Here is an 18,218-nt window from a genome sequence, read left to right on the forward strand (position 1 = left end):
GTACCTTCACCCCTAGGGGTGGAAGCAGCAGAGCTGCTGGCCATCGCGGGTTCTGTCGTTGAAGATCTGCGCAAGGCAGCGATGCGCAGTGCAGTTGCGTTGCCGGTGCGGCGGCGGTGGTGCTTCCCGTCGCTACTGCGCAAGACCTAGATCGGTAGGTGTGTCGGTGGGACGGCTGGCAGCGGCAAACCTCGTGAGCCGAGCCGTGGCCCCCACCCTATTTATATAGCGCAGCGTGACAGGGGTCCACCACCCAATGCTAGGGTGGGCGCCCCCGATCAGGGCGCGGATCAGGGTCCCGATGGGCCTTTGGGCCCATTGGGGAGGAGATCAATCTAACATTCTCCCCCTTGATCTCATCATTTACTTTTAACTTTACACTTTTCGCTTTTATTCATTTCATCATAGATTAATGTGTAGAGCATGCCTCATCGTTATAGCTCAATCACCGATAGAATCAACAGCTACAACACACCTCTCTATTTTGAAACAATTCTGTTTCTTTTGGGCCTTTTACAATCTAGGAATCATAGGCTTTCCCTTAAATCCATGCCGGCTAAGTGTTCTCTGAACACATTGGGTGGTAAGCCTTTCGTGAGCGGATCCGCAAGCATATCTTTTGTTCTTATATGCTCGAGACTTATAGTGCGATCCTGGATTTTGTCTTTCACAACATAAAACTTTATCTCAATGGTTTTGGAAGCATTGCTTGATTTGTTGTTGTGAGCATAGAATACTGCTGGCTCATTATCGCAGTACATCTTTAGTGGTCTGTGAATACAGTCAACCACTCTCAATCCGGGTATAAATTTCTTTAACCACATCGCCTGCCCCGTGACCTCATGACATGCTATGAATTCTACATGCATCGTTGATGACGCAGTTACTTTCTGTTTTGAGCTTCTCCACGAGATAGCTCCTCCTGCGAGAGTGAACACGTAACCAGACGTGGATTTTCTATCATCTTTGTCTCCTGCAAAATCTGCATCTGAATACCCTTTTATCTCTAGGGAATCAGATCTCTTATATGTAAGCATGAGTTCTTTTGTGCCTTGCGCGTAACGCAATGCTTTCTTTACCATCTTCCAGTGTTCTACACCTGGATTACTTTGATATCTACCAAGAACCCTGGTGACAAAAGCCAAGTCAGGGCGAGTGCATACTTGAGCATACTGTAAGCTTCCGACAGCTGAAGCATATGGAACCGCTTTCATTTGATCGATCTCGTACTGGTTCCTGGGACATTGAAAATTCCCAAAACTGTCACCCTTGACTATGGGAGCAGGTGTGGCCTTCCTCGCATGCATATTACACTTCTTTAGAATCTTTTTTAAATATGCCCTTTGCGATAATTCAAGAACCCCATTCTTTCTATCTCGGTGAATTTCTATGCCCAAAACATATGATGCTTCACTGAGATCCTTCATATCGAAGTTTGAGGACAAAAACTTCTTTGTCTCTTGCAGTAGACTGATATCACTGCTCGCAAGTAAGATATCATCCACATACAGAATTAGGAAAATGTATTTCTCATTTTTGAACTTTGCATAGACACAATTGTCCTCTATATTCTCTTGAAACCCAAATTTCTTAATTATATCATTAAACTTTAGATACCACTGTCTAGAGGCTTGCTTTAATCCATAAATGGATTTCTTTAGACGACATCCCATATTCTCTTTGCCTTCCATGATAAAACCCTTGGGTTGTTTCATGTAGACACTTTCTTCTAAATCCCCATTTAGAAATGCCGTCTTTACATCCATCTGATGTAACTCTAAGTCAAAATGTGCAACCAATACCATTATGGTCCTAAAGGAGTCTTTACATGAGACAGGAGAAAAAGTTTCATTGTAATCTATTCCTTCTCTTTGTGCAAAGCCTTTTGCCACAAGTCTCGCCTTATACCTTTCTATATTCCCTTTGGAGTCACGTTTAGTCTTGTAGACCCATTTACAGCCTACTGTTTTGGCTCCTTTAGGAATTTCTTCAAGTTCCCAAACTTTGTTAGAACTCATCAATTTCATCTCATCTTCCATGGCCTCTAGCCACTTTGATGAGTGAACACTTTTCATGGCTTCCTCATATGAAGTGGGATCACCTTCTATATGAACTTCTTCTGTATTATAAACTTTATAGTCATCAGAAATAGCTGATCTTCTGACTCTTTGAGACCTTCTAGGCCCCTCACTTTCGGGCACATTCTGTGCCTCTGCTTGTGGCACATCATCCAGAGGTGGCTGCTGCAACTCTTCCTCGTGTGTAATGATGGGTTCAATTGGCTCCTGAAGGATAGGTTCCAAAACTTCACTCATCGTTTCCACGGGTGGAATCACAGCAGGTGCCTGCACCACAATATCAGGGACTGTAGCGGGTGCTTGCACCACGACCTCAGGAACTATCGGTGCGGGAACAATAGGTAGTGAGAAGAATGGTTCCGGAATCATTGGATTAGGTGCACACACCCGCTTCTCCTCAAGATCAATCTCTCGAGCCACCATGCTCCCCCTCACCATTTCATCCTCTAAGAAAATGGTGTGTCTTGTTTCTACAAACTTTGTATATCTATCTGGACAGTAGAAACGAAAACCTTTTGATTTTTCTGGATAGCCAATGAAGTGGCAGCTTACTATTTTGGGATCTAGCTTCCCAATGTTTGGGTTAAATACTTTGGCCTCAGCTGGGCTCCCCCACACACGCAGGTGGTTTAGTGAGGGTACTCTTCCTGTCCATAGTTCATACGGTGTTTTGGGCACCGACTTACTTGGCACTCTATTTAGAATGTGAATGGCGGTTTTCAACGCCTTCATCCACAGTCCCAATGGTAAGGTGGAATAACTCATCATGCTGCGCACCATATCCATCAGTGTACGGTTACGCCTTTCAGCTACTCCATTTTGCTGAGGTTCACCCGGCATCGAATACTGGGCTACTATGCCGTTTTCCTGCAAGAACCTTGCAAAAGGTCCAGGAACTTGGCCAAATGGGGTATATCGACCATAGTACTCCCCCCCCACGGTCGGATCTTACTATTTTAATTCTTTTGTTATGCTGATTTTCAACTTCAGCTTTAAATATCTTGAATTTATTCAGCGCTTTTGATCTTTCTTTAATTGGATAAATGTAACCATAACAGGAGTAATCGTCTGTGAATGTTATGAACGAGTCATAGCCATCCACGCTTTTCACAGGAAATGGTCCATAAATATCAGTGTGGATTATCTCTAAAACTCCTGTGCTACGTTTAGCGCCTTTTTTAATTTGCTTTACAAACTTTCCTTTAATGCAATCTACGCATTGTTCTAAGTCTGAGAACTCTAATTGAGAAAGAATTTCATTCTTAACTACTCTTTCTATTCCCCCCCTCGAAATATGGCCTAAACGACAGTGCCATAATTTCGATAATGTTTCATGAGTTCTCTTTCTTTTCTTTGTTTCTTGCTTTGACGAGGATATATTCATATTCACATCACACACAGAATTTACTTTTTCACGCAGTGATAATAAATACAACTCATTGTGAAGGATGGCAACACCAACACATGCATTATCAAACCAAAGGGCACACTTTCCATTTCCAAAATGACATTCATATCCATCATGGTCCATATGTGAAATGCTAATCAAGTTTTTGTGTAACGAAGGAACATAAAGTACATCTCTAAGTACAAGCATGAAGCCATCAACTAGCTCTAGAGAGACATCGCCAACAGCTTCAACATCTGCTTGGACTCCATTTGCGACTTCAACATATATTTCTCTTCTTTGCGTAGTCCTCGTCGAACGGAATCCCTGTAAAGAATTTGCAACATGAACAGTTGCACCTGAGTCAATCCACCAAGTAGATTTCGAATACTGTGTATACAAGAATTCATTTACAAAGGAGATAGTGTTCTCACCTCTTTTTGCCATGATCGACTTTAACCAGTCGGGGCATTCTTTCTTGTAATGCCCCCTTTTCTTGCAGTGGAGACACTGATCTTTGTCTAATGTGAGAGGCTTTTGGTGATGCTGCTGCATGGGAGCCTTTCCTCGTGCCTTGAAAGAGGAGTTAGCATTCTTTTTCCTGTTGTCCTTCACATAGTGCAATGAACCACCATATGAGGATCTAATTCTATCATCTTCCTGCACGCACATGGCTATCATTTTTTCCATGTCCCACTGTTCTGGCTGCATATTATAGTTGACAACAAAGGTGTCAAACTCTTTTGGTAGGGAAGCGAAAACCAAATGAATAATGTGCCCAGATTTGAGCTCAAGATCCATTGGCTTCAACTGTGATGCCAAGTTATACATCCTCAAGATGTGATCTCTTATGCCAGTTCCTCCTCCAGTGTACCTCTCTGTGGCCAGCTGCTTGAACAGCTGGGTAGCATATATCTTTGAGGAACCAGTGAACTGATTCCTTATCTTCTCTAGGTACTCTGCGATGGAGTCACACTCTGTGATCAAGCCCAAAATTGCAGGCTCAATCGTATTCTTTACCAAAGCCATACATTTCTTGTTGGCAGTGGTCCACTGTTTGTTTTCAAGGGTATATGCCAACTCTAGTGGAGCATAATCCCTTTCCTTTTGCTGCCATGCAGCATCATCATCACCTTCATCCCTCACTGGCTTCTCTGGAGCTTTTGGCCGCGGTGTAGTCACCACCCAGTCAATTTCTCCACAAATGAAGGAGAAATCAATCTTCTTCCTCCACTCTACATGGTTGTTTCCTTTCAGAATGGGTATCTCTTTGAGACAAGCCATTAAGTTGAATGCTCCTGAAATTTGCAATTCAAGGTGAGATCATAACAACAATTGCATGATTTATTTCCAACGTTGGTCAAAAAATAAAACATACAACTATTTATGCAATTTAAAACTATATCACCGTTGGGCAGAAATAGAAATAAAAAGCATCAAACTTTTTAAATCATGATACGGTTATTAACAACGTTGGTCAGAAAATAACAACACCATAATCTAACTTTTGAAGAAGGAATTAACTTTATCATGCTCTCAAATATTTAATTATCTCGTTGGTTCAAATTAAATTTAAATAGAGCAATAAATTAAACTTTTGCAGCGGAAACTGTGAAATAAATCTATTCTCAGAAGCAAAACCACTGTATAAACTTTATTAATCTCTAACAAATTATCCCGTTGCTTCAAATTTGATTAGAGACTAAAACTATGCAAAAAACATCAATTAAATGCTTCTGGAAATAGAAAAAACTAATTGTCAAGCGTTACTGTGCAAAACTTTCTTTTCGGCCCAGCAGCGAAAACGGCCCATAGTCCGTTCCCGCGCTCGGTCCGCTTGTGCAACGCGGCCGGCCCACCTGTGAGCGCGGCCTGCTGGGCCTAGTGCGGCATCTCTGAATCATCGTTTTTTGTTTTGTTCATCTGTACGTACGTATTCCTTTTGTGCTTATATGGTTGTGCCAAATAGAATAACTGGCGTGCTGCTCCATCCTGCATCGCCTGATTGAAGTGAAATAATGTTCATCAGTTCAGTAATTGGGCTACAAACACTGGTAGAGAACTCACCTTCCGTGCGCTCCCTTTTGTTTCGGTTTAAAGTTAGCCTGGATTAAAAGGTTCACCAACCGGGACTAAAGCTCGGTCACTTAATATAAAAGGATTGCATGCCCTATATAAGTTAGATGTGCTGTATATGTGGGATGGCATGGAAATTATGCGCGAGGCTGGAGGTCGTGGGTTCGAATCCCACGCAGCACGCACGCGCATATTTCGCGTGAAAAATTGTGTGACTTGTGACTTGCGCATGTGGGGAGGCCAGCAACCCCTGCATATGCATTGCTTATTCCCATAAAACCAGAGAGAATGACCACATTGTTGCGGCAGAGCCAATGTGGAACAATATGCACGTGAAAATACAGAACCACGCACGGTTCAGCTTGCCTCGTTGTTGTTCCGGCCCAGTTCAGTTTCAGCACTGTGTTTTTTTAATGCAATAAAGAGTTTTATTTAAATGATACGTTTCAACACTGTGTTTTGGTTCCCCATATCGATTCCCTTCCCAAGACCACCACGCGAGCAGCGGGAGCTTTTGAGTGTGCAGAGAAGGGGTGTCCGTGTTGGGCTATTGGTGCTGCACATTTCAACATGAGAGCAGCTCCAGAGCAAGGCCCTATTCAAGGAGGGACCGATTTGGCCGCTTGCAGGAAGCTAACGGACAAGCCAAGTTGCCGAGAGCGAGACCGTGCGCGCAGCCCCCAAGCACCCGCGCCTCGCTTCGTTTCGGCGCCACGGGGAGATAGTCCGAGATCAAGGTACAGACGTACGATGCTGTAATGCGCCCTGTTTTTTTCTCTCAAGTCTCTGCAGTCCAGAGACATGGCATGTGCTGCGGTGGGTGGAACAGCTGCGCAGCATTCAACTCGCCATTGAAGACTCTGCTGCCGGTGTCGCTGGGTCTCCACCTGGGTCTCCAGTCGCTGGTAGGCAATGGCGTTGCCACATTTCAAGAGGAGGCCTTGCTATTTATTGCCTGTTTCCATTGCTACTACCACTCACTGACTCACAGTTCCATTCAAAGAAAGAAACACAAGGCCACGGGTAAGAGAGCCATGGAGGCGACGGCGCTGAGCGTGGGCAAGTCCGTGCTGGATGGAGCGCTTGGCTACGCCAAATCCGCTGTCGCGGAGGAGGTGGCCTTGCAGCTCGGGATCCAGCGCGATCATGCTTTCATCAGGGACGAGCTCGCGATGATGCAAGCCTTTATGAGGGCTGCGCACGACGAGCGGGACAACCATGACGTGCTCATGACCTGGGTGAAGCAAGTCCGAGACGTGGCCTACGATGCGGAGGACTGCCTCCAGGATTTCTCTGTTCATCTCCACAAGCCATCTTGGTGGCGCCTTCCTCGCACGTTGCAAGAGCGGCGCCGCATCGCCAAGCAGATGAAGGAGCTGAGGGCCAGAGTTGAGGACGTGAGCCAGAGGAACCTGCGCTACCAGCTCATCAAGAGCGCTGGCTCCAAGCCGGTCACTTCTGCTGAGCAGTCAAGCATTACAGCTGCAGCGATATTCGGCATCGATGATGCACGGCGTGCTGCGAAGAATGACAACTCAAAAGTGGACCTGGTCCACCTGATCAACACACCGGGCGAGGATCTTAGAGTGATCGCAGTGTGGGGAACCAGTGGTGATCTTGGGCAGACATCCATCATCAACGCGGCCTACGAGAATCCAGATATCAAAAAGAAGTTTTCGTGCCGGGCATGGGTAAGGATCTCGCATCCCTTTAATCCGAATGACTTCATCCAAAGCTTAGTGAGGCAGTTCCGATCAGCCGTGGGGGTCGATGTTCTGTTGGAGACCAAGAAGACAGGAAAAGAGTTGGCAGAGGAGTTCTCTGGATACCTAAGCGAGAATAGTTTCCTGATTGTGCTTAATAACCTGTCCACCTTTGAAGAGTGGAATGGGGTTAAAGCATGTCTGCCGCCGAACCACAAGAAAGGGAGTCGAATCATAGTTTGCAGCCTACAAGTTGAAGTTGCAAGCTTGTGTGCAGGGCAAGAATGCCAAGCGTTGGAGCTTAAGCAGTTCTCCGCTCATCAGACTATTTATGCTTTCTACGAGAAGGTACTATTCATCCTTCAGAAATTATCGAATTAGTGTGACCTCTTGTTATTTTTCTTTATCTCAGATAGTTACAAGGATTCAGGTTGTTGTATCCAGTATTCTTTTACCATATTTATAGGCACGGGAAAGAATGTATCAATTTTCGTCAACAAGAACGAGTCCATCAACAAGTACACATGCTCCTATACATGCTAGCATAAGAAGCATAACTGTTAGAAGTGGAAGGAATAAACAAGATTCTCAACCAGCATGTCTAGAGTAGTAAAAATTTCTCTATAGAAAAACTTTACTAAATGAAGAAGTCTATTTTACTACCCTAAGCAATCCACTATGTCCGCTTAGTTCCTTGAACAACTGGATGGTACTCCCCAAACTAATTCAATTGGTCCATGCAACCCCTAATGAGATTTTTTTTATTTTTGTTCTCCATGTACCGGTTGAGTTTTAAGTTCATATTAATTGGGACGACACATGACATTATAACTTACTAGTCCATCAACCCGTGCTCCCGTACAGGCTAATGTTTTTAGAAGCTATTATATTTAAAAATTATTTAAAAATTAAACTCCTAACTAATAGTCTCTTATTTTTCAATACTTCAACATATTACTTATATAGATATGTACCTACCTTTGTCTAGTTGTGATTGATTTTTAATTAATAATTACTCTATGCACATTTTCATCCATATTCGTACTTATTCCATTTTGTATCACACCTCCAATCCTCCATACATTATGTTTAGCATACAAATCAGTTTTTTTATCGATTCCTCACATACATGTATAAATGGTCTAAATGGTGGCACTCATCATGTGTATATACTTTAACTTAGTATTTTTATATTAACAATGACATAAATAGGTAATTTAGAATCATATATTAGTTTACTTTTTGACATTTCTGTATGATGCACAAGAAGATAATTAGACTATATGCATTTACTTTAGGTTATTTTTAATAACGACCCACGTGGGTAACATAGATAAAATTTTAGAATGATATTTTAAGTTATGCTTTATAATGACGTGCATTAGTAAATTGGATGGAGATTATGAGGTTACTTTAGATTATTTTTTATAATAGCTGAGCTCGGTAATTTAGATATAGGTTTAGAGCTTCTTTTTGAATATTTTCACAATGACAGTGGAGGGTAACTTTTTAGAAAATATAATAGATCAATGGCTATGACCTAGAGTTTACAGGATAGGTGCTTGATATTTTTAATTTTTATGAGAATTTATCTCTTTTTTCTAGCTTGTCTCGTGGGAACTAATGCGGAGTCTCCAATGGATAAAAATGAGACTACATTGCTACAAAACTATTACCATAAGCTACCTCTCATTTGCTAAATATTCGAACATAATACTTATGTAGATATATACTTAATATCTTCATCCAATTGTGATAGATTTTAGTTAGTAATTACTCTATAATATTTTCAACCACATTTATAATCTTTAACTTTTCACTTTGCATCGCATGTATGCGTTTGAATTTGTTTAATGAATCCTAAGTTTGAGATATAATTTTAGCATAGAAATCTATATTCTCATCACTTTATGTCCTTATAAATGGTTAGTAATTACTCTATAATATTTTCAACCACATTTATAATCTTTAACTTTTCACTTTGCATCGCAGGTATGCGCTTGAATTTGTTTAATGAACTATAAGTTTGAGATACAATTTTAGCATAGAAATCTATATTCTTATCACTTTATATCCTTATAAATGGTGACACACATCATGCGTATAGACCTTAATTATTATGTCGTATACCAATAGTGAAAGATATAGAAGATTTAGAATCATATATTGTTGTATATTTTAAATTAAGGTTATTTGATTCAAACGTAGGGTTACCCATGTTATTTTTAATAATGTTATGTGTGGGTAATATAGATGCAAATTTAAGGGCTTCCTTTAAGTTTTTTTAAGTAATAGTGGTAGGCACTTCAATTGCAAATTAGGGGTTATTTTAAATATTATTTATAATGGCATAAGTGGGTAATTTGGATGAAGATTAGGGGTTATTTTAGTTTATTATATAATGGCAGAGGTGGGTAATTGTTTAGAAAACATAATAGATACAAAGGCTATGATGATTTCAATCTATCGATTGATGGTCAGATGTTTTGCTTTTTTGTGAGAATTTCTAGGATTTCTCTCTTTTTCTAGATTGTCCACGTAATGGCATTATGTTTTGCTTCACCTAGAGGCCTCAAAAGGAGCCTCCAATTATTAATAGTAAGATGTTACAAAAATAGATCAAAAGAATAGCTTGAGGGAGTAAATAATTAGAGTGGTCATAATGTAACTATCATTGTAGATGTTATAATGTTGTCAGTCAAAATGTAATACATTTATCTAGAGTAGCAACTTAAATAATTCTTGTCATGTAGTAGTATTGTAATATAATTTAACGTGGACTGCCATTGTAATATGAATCATTAAGAAAATAACTTTCATTATTGCCAAACCATGTAAATCAATGCATCTATTGATCCCTACGTGCTTGTTACTTGGTTTCTATGGTGGTACACATCATGTATGTGTATACTTTAGTTTTTTCACATTTTAATAATGATACAAATGATCAATTTAGAAGAGTTTATAGTGCATGCTTTGGGTTATTATAATTTATAATCATAGAAATGTGTAATTCAGATGTAGATTTAAGCATTACTTTAAGTTATTTTTAATAATGGAAACAGTGGATAAACTAGACACAAATTTATTATCTTATTTAAATTCTTATTCATAATGGTAGAGGGTATTGGTAATTTAGACACAAATTGCGAGGTTACTTACGCTTTATTTTCATAGTAGCAGTGATTGGTCACTTGTATGGAGATTTAGAGGACGAATAAATTCTTATTCATAATGGCATATGTGGGGATTTTAGGTGTAGATTTTGGATATTATCTTTGTAATGGTAGAGGTAGGTCATTTTTAAAGTAAATTACTTCCTATGCTTATTGTTATCAACAAGGATTGAGTCTACAAAATTGATGGTAGAATGTTTCGCTCATTGTGAGATTTTCTAAGATCTATCAATTTTTCTAGTGTGTCTAGTGAGAATTAACATCGATCATCCAAATAGAATCTATTATTAGTAATATTAGTGTTAAAGAAAATCTATATATTGGCCAATAACAATCTTACACATTATAGTTCTATCTAAACACCTCATTTGTAATTGGGCTAGATACTAGCCTCCCCTAAATGTTATAATTCCATTCTTGCCTAATCAATCTATCTTGTTTCTTTTAATTACCCAAGCAATCTATCTATGCCCATCATAAATTTATATGCATTTATGCTAGAATTTACCTTTTTGAATTAAAATATTGTTTAAACATCAACAAATTTAAAATTCTGATAACTAAAGTTTACTTCTGCATAGGATTGTCAAGATCAAATAAAAATACCAGTGGTAGTGTCCAGCTCAGATGAATCAATAAGTACTAATGTAGCACTGAAACATCAATCTAAAGGTGGCAATGAGATAAAGGTATTCACAAAAAGCCTTACTCACATCAAAACTATGGCAAGTGCTTTGGAGGAATCACAACTTATTGGTCGGCAGAAAGAAAAAACTGATATCATCAACCTCATTTCAAATCCATCTAATCAAGAGTTTGCGGTGATCTCAGTATGGGGAATGGGTGGTCTTGGGAAAACTACTCTGATCAAAGATGTTTATGAAAGTCAAAAGCTTGTTGGTGTGTTTGAGAAGCATGCTTGTGTTACAGTGATGCGCCCTTTCATTCTTAAGGAGTTCCTGAAGAGCTTAATTATGCAACTAAATGTACAATCTTCCGAAAAGAAAGGAGCAATAGATTTTGCACATGGTGCAAGAAACACAGCCCCAATAATGATGGGAGTTGAAGCATTAATAAAAGAGTTAGCTAGGCTTCTTGAAGGGAAGAAGTGCTTGATTGTTCTTGATGATCTTTCATCAATAGAAGAATGGGATAATATATTTGGAAGCTTCCCTAAATTAGATAGTTCATGCCGGATTATAGTGACCACAAGGGAAGAGAGTATAGCAAAACATTGTTCAGAGAAACAAGAAAACATATACAAGCTCAAAGTTCTTGACTGCAAGGATGCACAAGACCTCTTCACAAGAAAGGTATACTATATTACAATATAATCCTGCCGCCATTTGTGTTATCTTTCATTACGATATAAGGACATCATAACTAATAGTTCTATTCTTCAATAGGCATGAGACTAATAATTATGCCATAGTCATTCTAATAAATAAGTAAACTACATAGACTATTCGTACGTATTTTCAATCTCAAAGAACATAATAAGCACTACTGATTTCAGGTATTTAAGGAGGACAAAGATTTGGACAAGCATCCTGAATTGATTGAAGAAGCAAAAATGATCTTGAAGAAGTGCAATGGTCTTCCCCTTGCAATAGTTACCATCGGTGGCTTCTTGGCGAAGCAACAAAAAGTAGCCGTAGAGTGGAGGAAATTGAACGAGCATATTAGTGCTGAATTGGAAATGAACCTGGAGCTTGGGGCCATAAAAACAATTCTTGGTAAAAGTTATGATGGTCTTCCATATCATCTTAAGTCTTGTTTCCTATATACATCCATCTTCCCTGAAGATCACAAGATTAGACGAAGACGTTTGATACGACGGTGGAGTGCAGAAGGTTACTCAAGGGAGATTCGAGATAAGTCCCCAGAAGAAGTAGCTGACAACTACTTCATGGAACTAATAGAGAGGAGCATGATCCTACCTTCTCAGCTATCAGTTAATAGTAGAAAAGGAATTGACTCTTGCCAAGTCCATGATCTCATGCGTGAGATTAGCATCTCAAAGTCAACAGAAGAAAATCTCGTTTTTAGAATGGAGGAAGGTTGCAGCTCAAACGCCCAAGGCACAGTTCGCCACCTTGTCATAAGCACCAACTGGGAAGCAGATAAGAGTGAGTTTGAGAACAAAGTGGATCTGTCCCGCATACGCTCGTTAACAGTGTTTGGGAAGTGGAGGTCCTTTTTCATTTCTGAGAAGATGAGGTTCTTGCGTGTGCTGGACTTGGAAGGCACGTCAGGTCTGGTTAGTCATCACCTAGAGCATATTGGGAAGCTTCTTCACCTCAGATACCTTTCTCTAAGGGGATGTGATAATATTTTTCACCTATCAGATTCGTTGGGTAATCTAAAGCAACTAGAAACACTAGATATTTCAGAGACAGCGATTTTAAAGCTGCCCAAGACCATCACCAAGCTCAAGAAGCTACAATATCTTCGTGCTGGGGCTGTTGGAAAGGACGATGATTCATTAAATGCGTTTGAAGAACTGCCAAAAGTAGTGAATAACAGGCCATGCATTTGTATGGGTTGGTTGCTAGGATTTTGCATGGCATGTTGCGCACCTCAACTTCTTAAAGAGGTTATGGATGTGGATAGTGACATGAATAGGTGTGATGTATGCACTCAGTGTTGCTGCTGGTTCTTCCCTATTCTGATGGCAAGCGAAGGTCCAACTTGGATGCCAAGAGGGATAGGGAAACTAAAATCCCTGCGCACATTGGGTCTTGTGAATCTTGCATGGGACAAAGCAATTCTACGGGACATAAAAGGACTGACCCAGTTGCGCAAGTTAGCTGTGACTGGCATCAACAAGGAAAACAGCCAGGAGTTCTGTTCAGTCATTGCCAATCTCAGCTGCCTGGAATCTTTGCTAGTGCAGGCATGGGGGATGCCAGGTTTGCATGGCTGTTTGGAGGGCTTGGCCTCCGCTCCAAAAACACTCCAGAGCCTCAAGATATACGGTAATTTGGTCAAATTGCCAGGGGTCCAGGGGCTCCCGAATCTTGTGAAGTTGGTTCTAAGGAGCTCTAGAATACTGGAGCACGAACCTGCACTCCAAGTTCTTGGGAAGCTACCGAACCTGGTCAGCTTACGTCTGTGGGCGAAGTCGTTCCAGGTTGACGACCTCCGTTTCACCTTCCATCCGGAGGCATTCCCGAGTCTGATAGTGCTGGAGCTAAATGACATAGATGGCCTGAAATCGGTGGAGTTTGAAGAAGGGGCAATGCTTCAGCTTGAGCGGCTGGATTTTCGTGGCAAGCTTGAAGAAACCAACACAGGGATGTTTTCCGGGCTACCATTGCTCCGGAGCCTCAAGGAATTTATGCTGGACAGCAAAACTTATAAGCACACTTTCATGGAAGACCTGCAGGGCCAGCTTGGTGCCAATCCAAATGGACCCGCTTTGAAGAGGTGGTGAGGTGCTGCAGAGTCAGCGTGGCGATCGTCGTGCCAGGTCATTGCTCTTGTTGCTTCCCTGTTACCCTCTTTGTGCATCTGAACAATTGATGTGTGTGTAAAATTAATCTCCAGTCCTACTGCTGATGTATTTCTTTTTAACGCATGCAGCTAAAAGGTCGATCATGTCAGTATCCTGTGGGCCTAGTGCGGCATCTCTGAATCATCGTTTTTTGTTTTGTTCATCTGTACGTACGTATTCCTTTTGTGCTTATGTGGTTGTGCCAAATAAGAATAACTGGCGTGCTGCTCCATCCTGCATCGCCTGATTGAAGTGAAATAATGTTCATCAGTTCAGTAATTAGGCTACAAACACTGGTAGAGAACTCACCTTCCGTACGCTCCCTTTTGTTTCGGTTTAAAGTTAGCTTAGGTTAAAAGGTTCACCAACCGGGACTAAAGCTCGGTCACTTAATCCAAAAGGATTTCCTTTTTTTTGGCAGCACCTGGCGTGGTGACCCTTTTTATCCCGAAATACCAACCGGGATAAAAGGGGGTCTTTAGTCCTGGTCTGAACGTTCACCACAATGATCTGCAGGGTTGCTCTGGTTGTGTATGCTTGAGCTGGTTTGCCATCATTTTTCTTTGCAAGTGATGTTGCAGCTCCCTTGCGTCCCTGCCATTATCAACAGAGGAAATGCACGGTACTCCATTGTAGGCCACACAATTTTTCGTGCTTCGTTGGAGTAGTATTTTAGCTTGTCCATTGGCACCAGGGGCAGCGGCTCCACGGCGATCAGGCATAGGCCAGCAACCCCCTGCATAGGCATTTCTTATTCCCATAAAACCAGAGAGAATGACCACATTGCGGCAGAGCCAACGTGGAACAACATGCATGTGAAAATACAGAACCACGCACGGTTTAGCCTGCCTCGTTGTTGTTCCGGTTCGGTTCAATTTCAGCACCGTGTTTTTTTAATGCAATAAAGAGTTTTATTTACATGATACGTTTCAACACTGTGTTTTGGTTTTCCATATCGATTCACTTCCCAAGGCCACCACGGCACCACGCGAGCAGCGGGAGCTTTTGAGTATGCAGAGGAGGGGTGTCTGTATTGGGCTATTGGTGCTGCACATTTCACCATGAGAGCAGCTTCAGATATAGATGGGGTCCTAGCCCGACACTAATAGGCCTGAAGGTTTTTCGTACCGGGCCAGGCTGGCACTACGTGCTGAGAAGGTGGTCCAGGCCCAGCCCGATGGTCTTTTTATTGGGCCAGGCTGGTCTGCTGGCACAACGGGTACTGCCATGCTAGTGCCACATGGTGTGCGACGGTCCCAAGGGACCTTCTGTCTTAACGACCTTGGTCAACTTTATCAATATTATGGTTGATGAAGTAGGCGAGGTACCACATCCATACGTTGAAAAGAAACAAATTCAGTCAAAATTGTATGCCACAGTGGTCCTGAAGTCTACTCTTGATGAAAAGAAAGAAATTCAGGCAGGATCGTATGACACAATGGTCTTGAATTTTATTATCGATGGAGGGGAAACAAAGGGCTTTTTCAAATTGATCTATGATCTTGGGCCTCAGAGCTACGTGACTCCAATCTGAACCGGTGCAAACAATTTACATGTCCTTTAATTGTTTTGTATAAATACATATATAGTTTTCATGTAGTAATCTGTTTTGATTCATATAGTTTGCATGACACTTTGCTATTTTGATTCACATATTATGTGTGTGTGCTTCAACTATTTTAATGTATATCACACTGTATGTTCATTGTAGACATTTCGACTTCGAAAAATCACAGGACTCACTTGATACAAGGCTCACTTGCACATTCTTTGTGTGGCTATCCTACCATGATACCACTATACTAAATGGCTACCTTGCACTCTCCTACTTGAGATCTCTTATGCCATGGTATGGTTAGGAGGGAGGGAGCACCTCTATTTATAGGTGCTCATGATCATTGTGGTGTTGCCATGTGGCAACTTTCACACTCTTCCATACAAAATATCCTAACCCTAGAACCCTCCTCATCCTTATCTAGTTTCTTATATTTCTACCATGCTAAAATATCTAGCTCTAGAGTATTCTGCACTTCACCATGAAGCATGGCAACTATAGCTCAAATAACTTTGTTTTTGTTTGAATGTCAAAACTGATTTACGCCCTCCATTTCAAATTTGAAGTTGTTTTGACTTTTCTAGATACATATATGACTTTTGCTATGCTACCTAGATATGCATTATGTCTAGAGACATAGTAAAAACTATGTATTTACAAAAGCCAAAATGACTTTCAATTTGAAATGGATGGAGTACAAAACTACACAGTAACTGTAAGTCATGCAAAGAATTGTTATATGTCTAGTTGGTACACATAACATGGTTCAAATAACTTCGTTACAGACTGAATGCCAAAACTGATTTACAAACGAGCATTCTAATTTGAACTGCAGATGTTAAGCAGGTACTGCAAGTAACCTTTGTTGATGCATTGTGTATTTCTGAGGTCTGAGTTTCTTTTTTGCAGGTTGTTGCTGTTGAAACAGAAGGTGGTGTTTCCTTGACATGTGAACAGGTTAATGTATACAAGAGTTTCCGTCAAACCTTGGTAGGCAATGGATGTAGCATTTTGTCATACACAATTCAGTTTACACTGCATTTGTTTTGAAGATTTGACGTAACATGGGTGTCACAGTTTAAGGTATTTGACTTCGTTGATCATGTACTGCAGGTTGGGCAGGTTATGGTGACTGACACTGTATCTGATCTGTTGATTACTGTGGAGGGGCCCACGTGCGATGATTTCCATACGATATTTGAGGAGTTGCGTGGCACTGAGGCTCTAACCAAAAAACGATTTGCTGATTATCTTATGCCAGATGTACTTGTTGAATGGCATGCTAACATACTTGTTGAATGGCATGCTAACATCCTGCTCTACACCAGAGGCTTACTTTTGTATCCACAGGTGTTTGTGTTTTGGCTATGGCTAGGCGTGTAGAGCAGGCCTGATATGGATGCATTGTTTTGAATTTTCATCCTTTTACTTGGATTTGAATTATTATGTACAACCAGACATACCTGATACCTTAGCAAGCAGGCAAACACATTCTACCATCTGGTTTCTTCGGTTCATGGCGAGTTCTGTCAGTAACATCAAGATCTGTTTTTGATACTAACATTTCTAGCTAAATTTCAAGATCTGTTATCGATACCTTCCTTTTATGCCAAGTTTTGCTCAGATAATTTATTGCCTGCTGGTAGAGCCATTGAGGTGGTGTGTTGAATTAGCAAATCAACTGAAGGAGAGCAGTCTTGTAATGAAACAATTGGTGCATGCTAGCTTGGTGTTGGGTAGGTCAGGTTCGGGTTTGTCAGTTCGTAGTTGTAGTTCAAATTCAGGTCTCAATTCAGGTTTAGGCAATGCTTACTGGACTTGACCGCGCGCGCCAGCCGGTGGCCGCTCGCCGCCGGTAAACCGGCTGATTGACCCCGAGGCACTCCGTAAGTGGCGTGAGATCCGGCGCTGCTCATGCGGCCGCACCATCGAATCCGTTATCCGTCCGCCCGCGTCCTGGCGTCAAACCGCGCCACCGCGGCGTCTTCAATCGAGAGCTGTCCGGCGGTGGCCGTCACGCCAAATCGCCAATGGCGCCGCCCATCGGACACGCCTTCCCCGCGACGCGAGCTTCCAGTCCACGACGGGCTGAGCTCTCGTGTGCCGCGGCGCGCGCCACCGCCCAAAAAGGTAGCGCCGGCCAGAATCACCGCCCGTCGTGGGTTATGCCGTTCTAGCTTGGCCATCTCCGTCGACTCGCCGGCCGCAGCCATGGACGACGATGGCCCGTCGCCGCCGGCGTGGGCTAAGCTCCCCGGGGAAACACTCCGAGATCGCGCGCCGCCTGCCCGACGCCGCCGAGTTCGTACTCCATGTGACGGGGCGTGCCGACTCCCTGCCCAGGTCCACCTCCACGAGACCACGACGCCGACGCTGATGATGCGCTTCCGCCGGCCGCTCTCACGGACGGGCGATCATGTTGCACGAGCCTGTAAATGCATTTTCATACCAATATGCAACGATATTTGGCGATACAAAAAGGGCTTCAGCGTCATTGGCTTTTGATATATCAGCATTTGTGTAGGTTATGCCTTGACAACTGTGGAGCAAATAACAGAAGCAGACAGTCTGAATGCTGACGGGTTCTGCATCATTTGGTCGTTTCATCAAGAATTGATCAAATCATACCCTTCGACAAGCTTGCCCATGATCGAGCACCATAAGGTCTACAAATGCGCTCAATGATGCTCGCGAAAACAGGGCCTCTGCCACTTCAAAGTGACTAAATCAGTCGAGTTCAACATTAG

At 41.9% G+C, this 18,218-nt stretch overlaps 2 protein-coding genes across 4 annotated transcripts; one reads left to right on the forward strand and one right to left on the reverse strand.

The window, feature by feature from the left end:
* Positions 1–3,829: 3,829 nt before the first annotated feature.
* On the reverse strand, positions 3,830–4,767 carry LOC140223260 (uncharacterized; the record flags this gene model as incomplete). Its single annotated transcript, XM_072294783.1, has 2 exons — positions 3,830–3,855; positions 3,900–4,767. Coding segments are annotated over 2 exons (894 nt in total), but the record flags the coding sequence as incomplete, so codon positions are not given.
* Positions 4,768–6,498: 1,731 nt separating this feature from the next.
* On the forward strand, positions 6,499–16,899 carry LOC117861028 (disease resistance protein Pik-2). Of its 3 annotated transcripts, none has more exons than XR_004641635.2 (6): positions 6,499–7,592; positions 11,002–11,733; positions 11,937–13,892; positions 14,006–15,454; positions 16,381–16,461; positions 16,585–16,899. XR_004641635.2 is itself a non-coding variant. In XM_034744486.2 (3 exons), the coding sequence occupies exons 1-3, from the start codon at positions 6,576–6,578 to the stop codon at positions 13,854–13,856; spliced, it is 3,669 nt and encodes a 1,222-aa protein (XP_034600377.1). In that variant the 5' UTR covers positions 6,499–6,575; the 3' UTR covers positions 13,857–13,981. The 3 variants fall into 3 exon arrangements, 1 of the variants encoding a protein (XP_034600377.1); XR_004641636.2 differs by having other exon boundaries at positions 14,006–14,082; XM_034744486.2 differs by lacking the exons at positions 14,006–15,454; positions 16,381–16,461; positions 16,585–16,899 and having other exon boundaries at positions 11,937–13,981.
* Positions 16,900–18,218: the final 1,319 nt, after the last annotated feature.

Source organism: Setaria viridis, chromosome 6, assembly GCF_005286985.2.
Source record: "Setaria viridis chromosome 6, Setaria_viridis_v4.0, whole genome shotgun sequence".
NCBI lineage: Eukaryota > Viridiplantae > Streptophyta > Magnoliopsida > Poales > Poaceae > Setaria > Setaria viridis.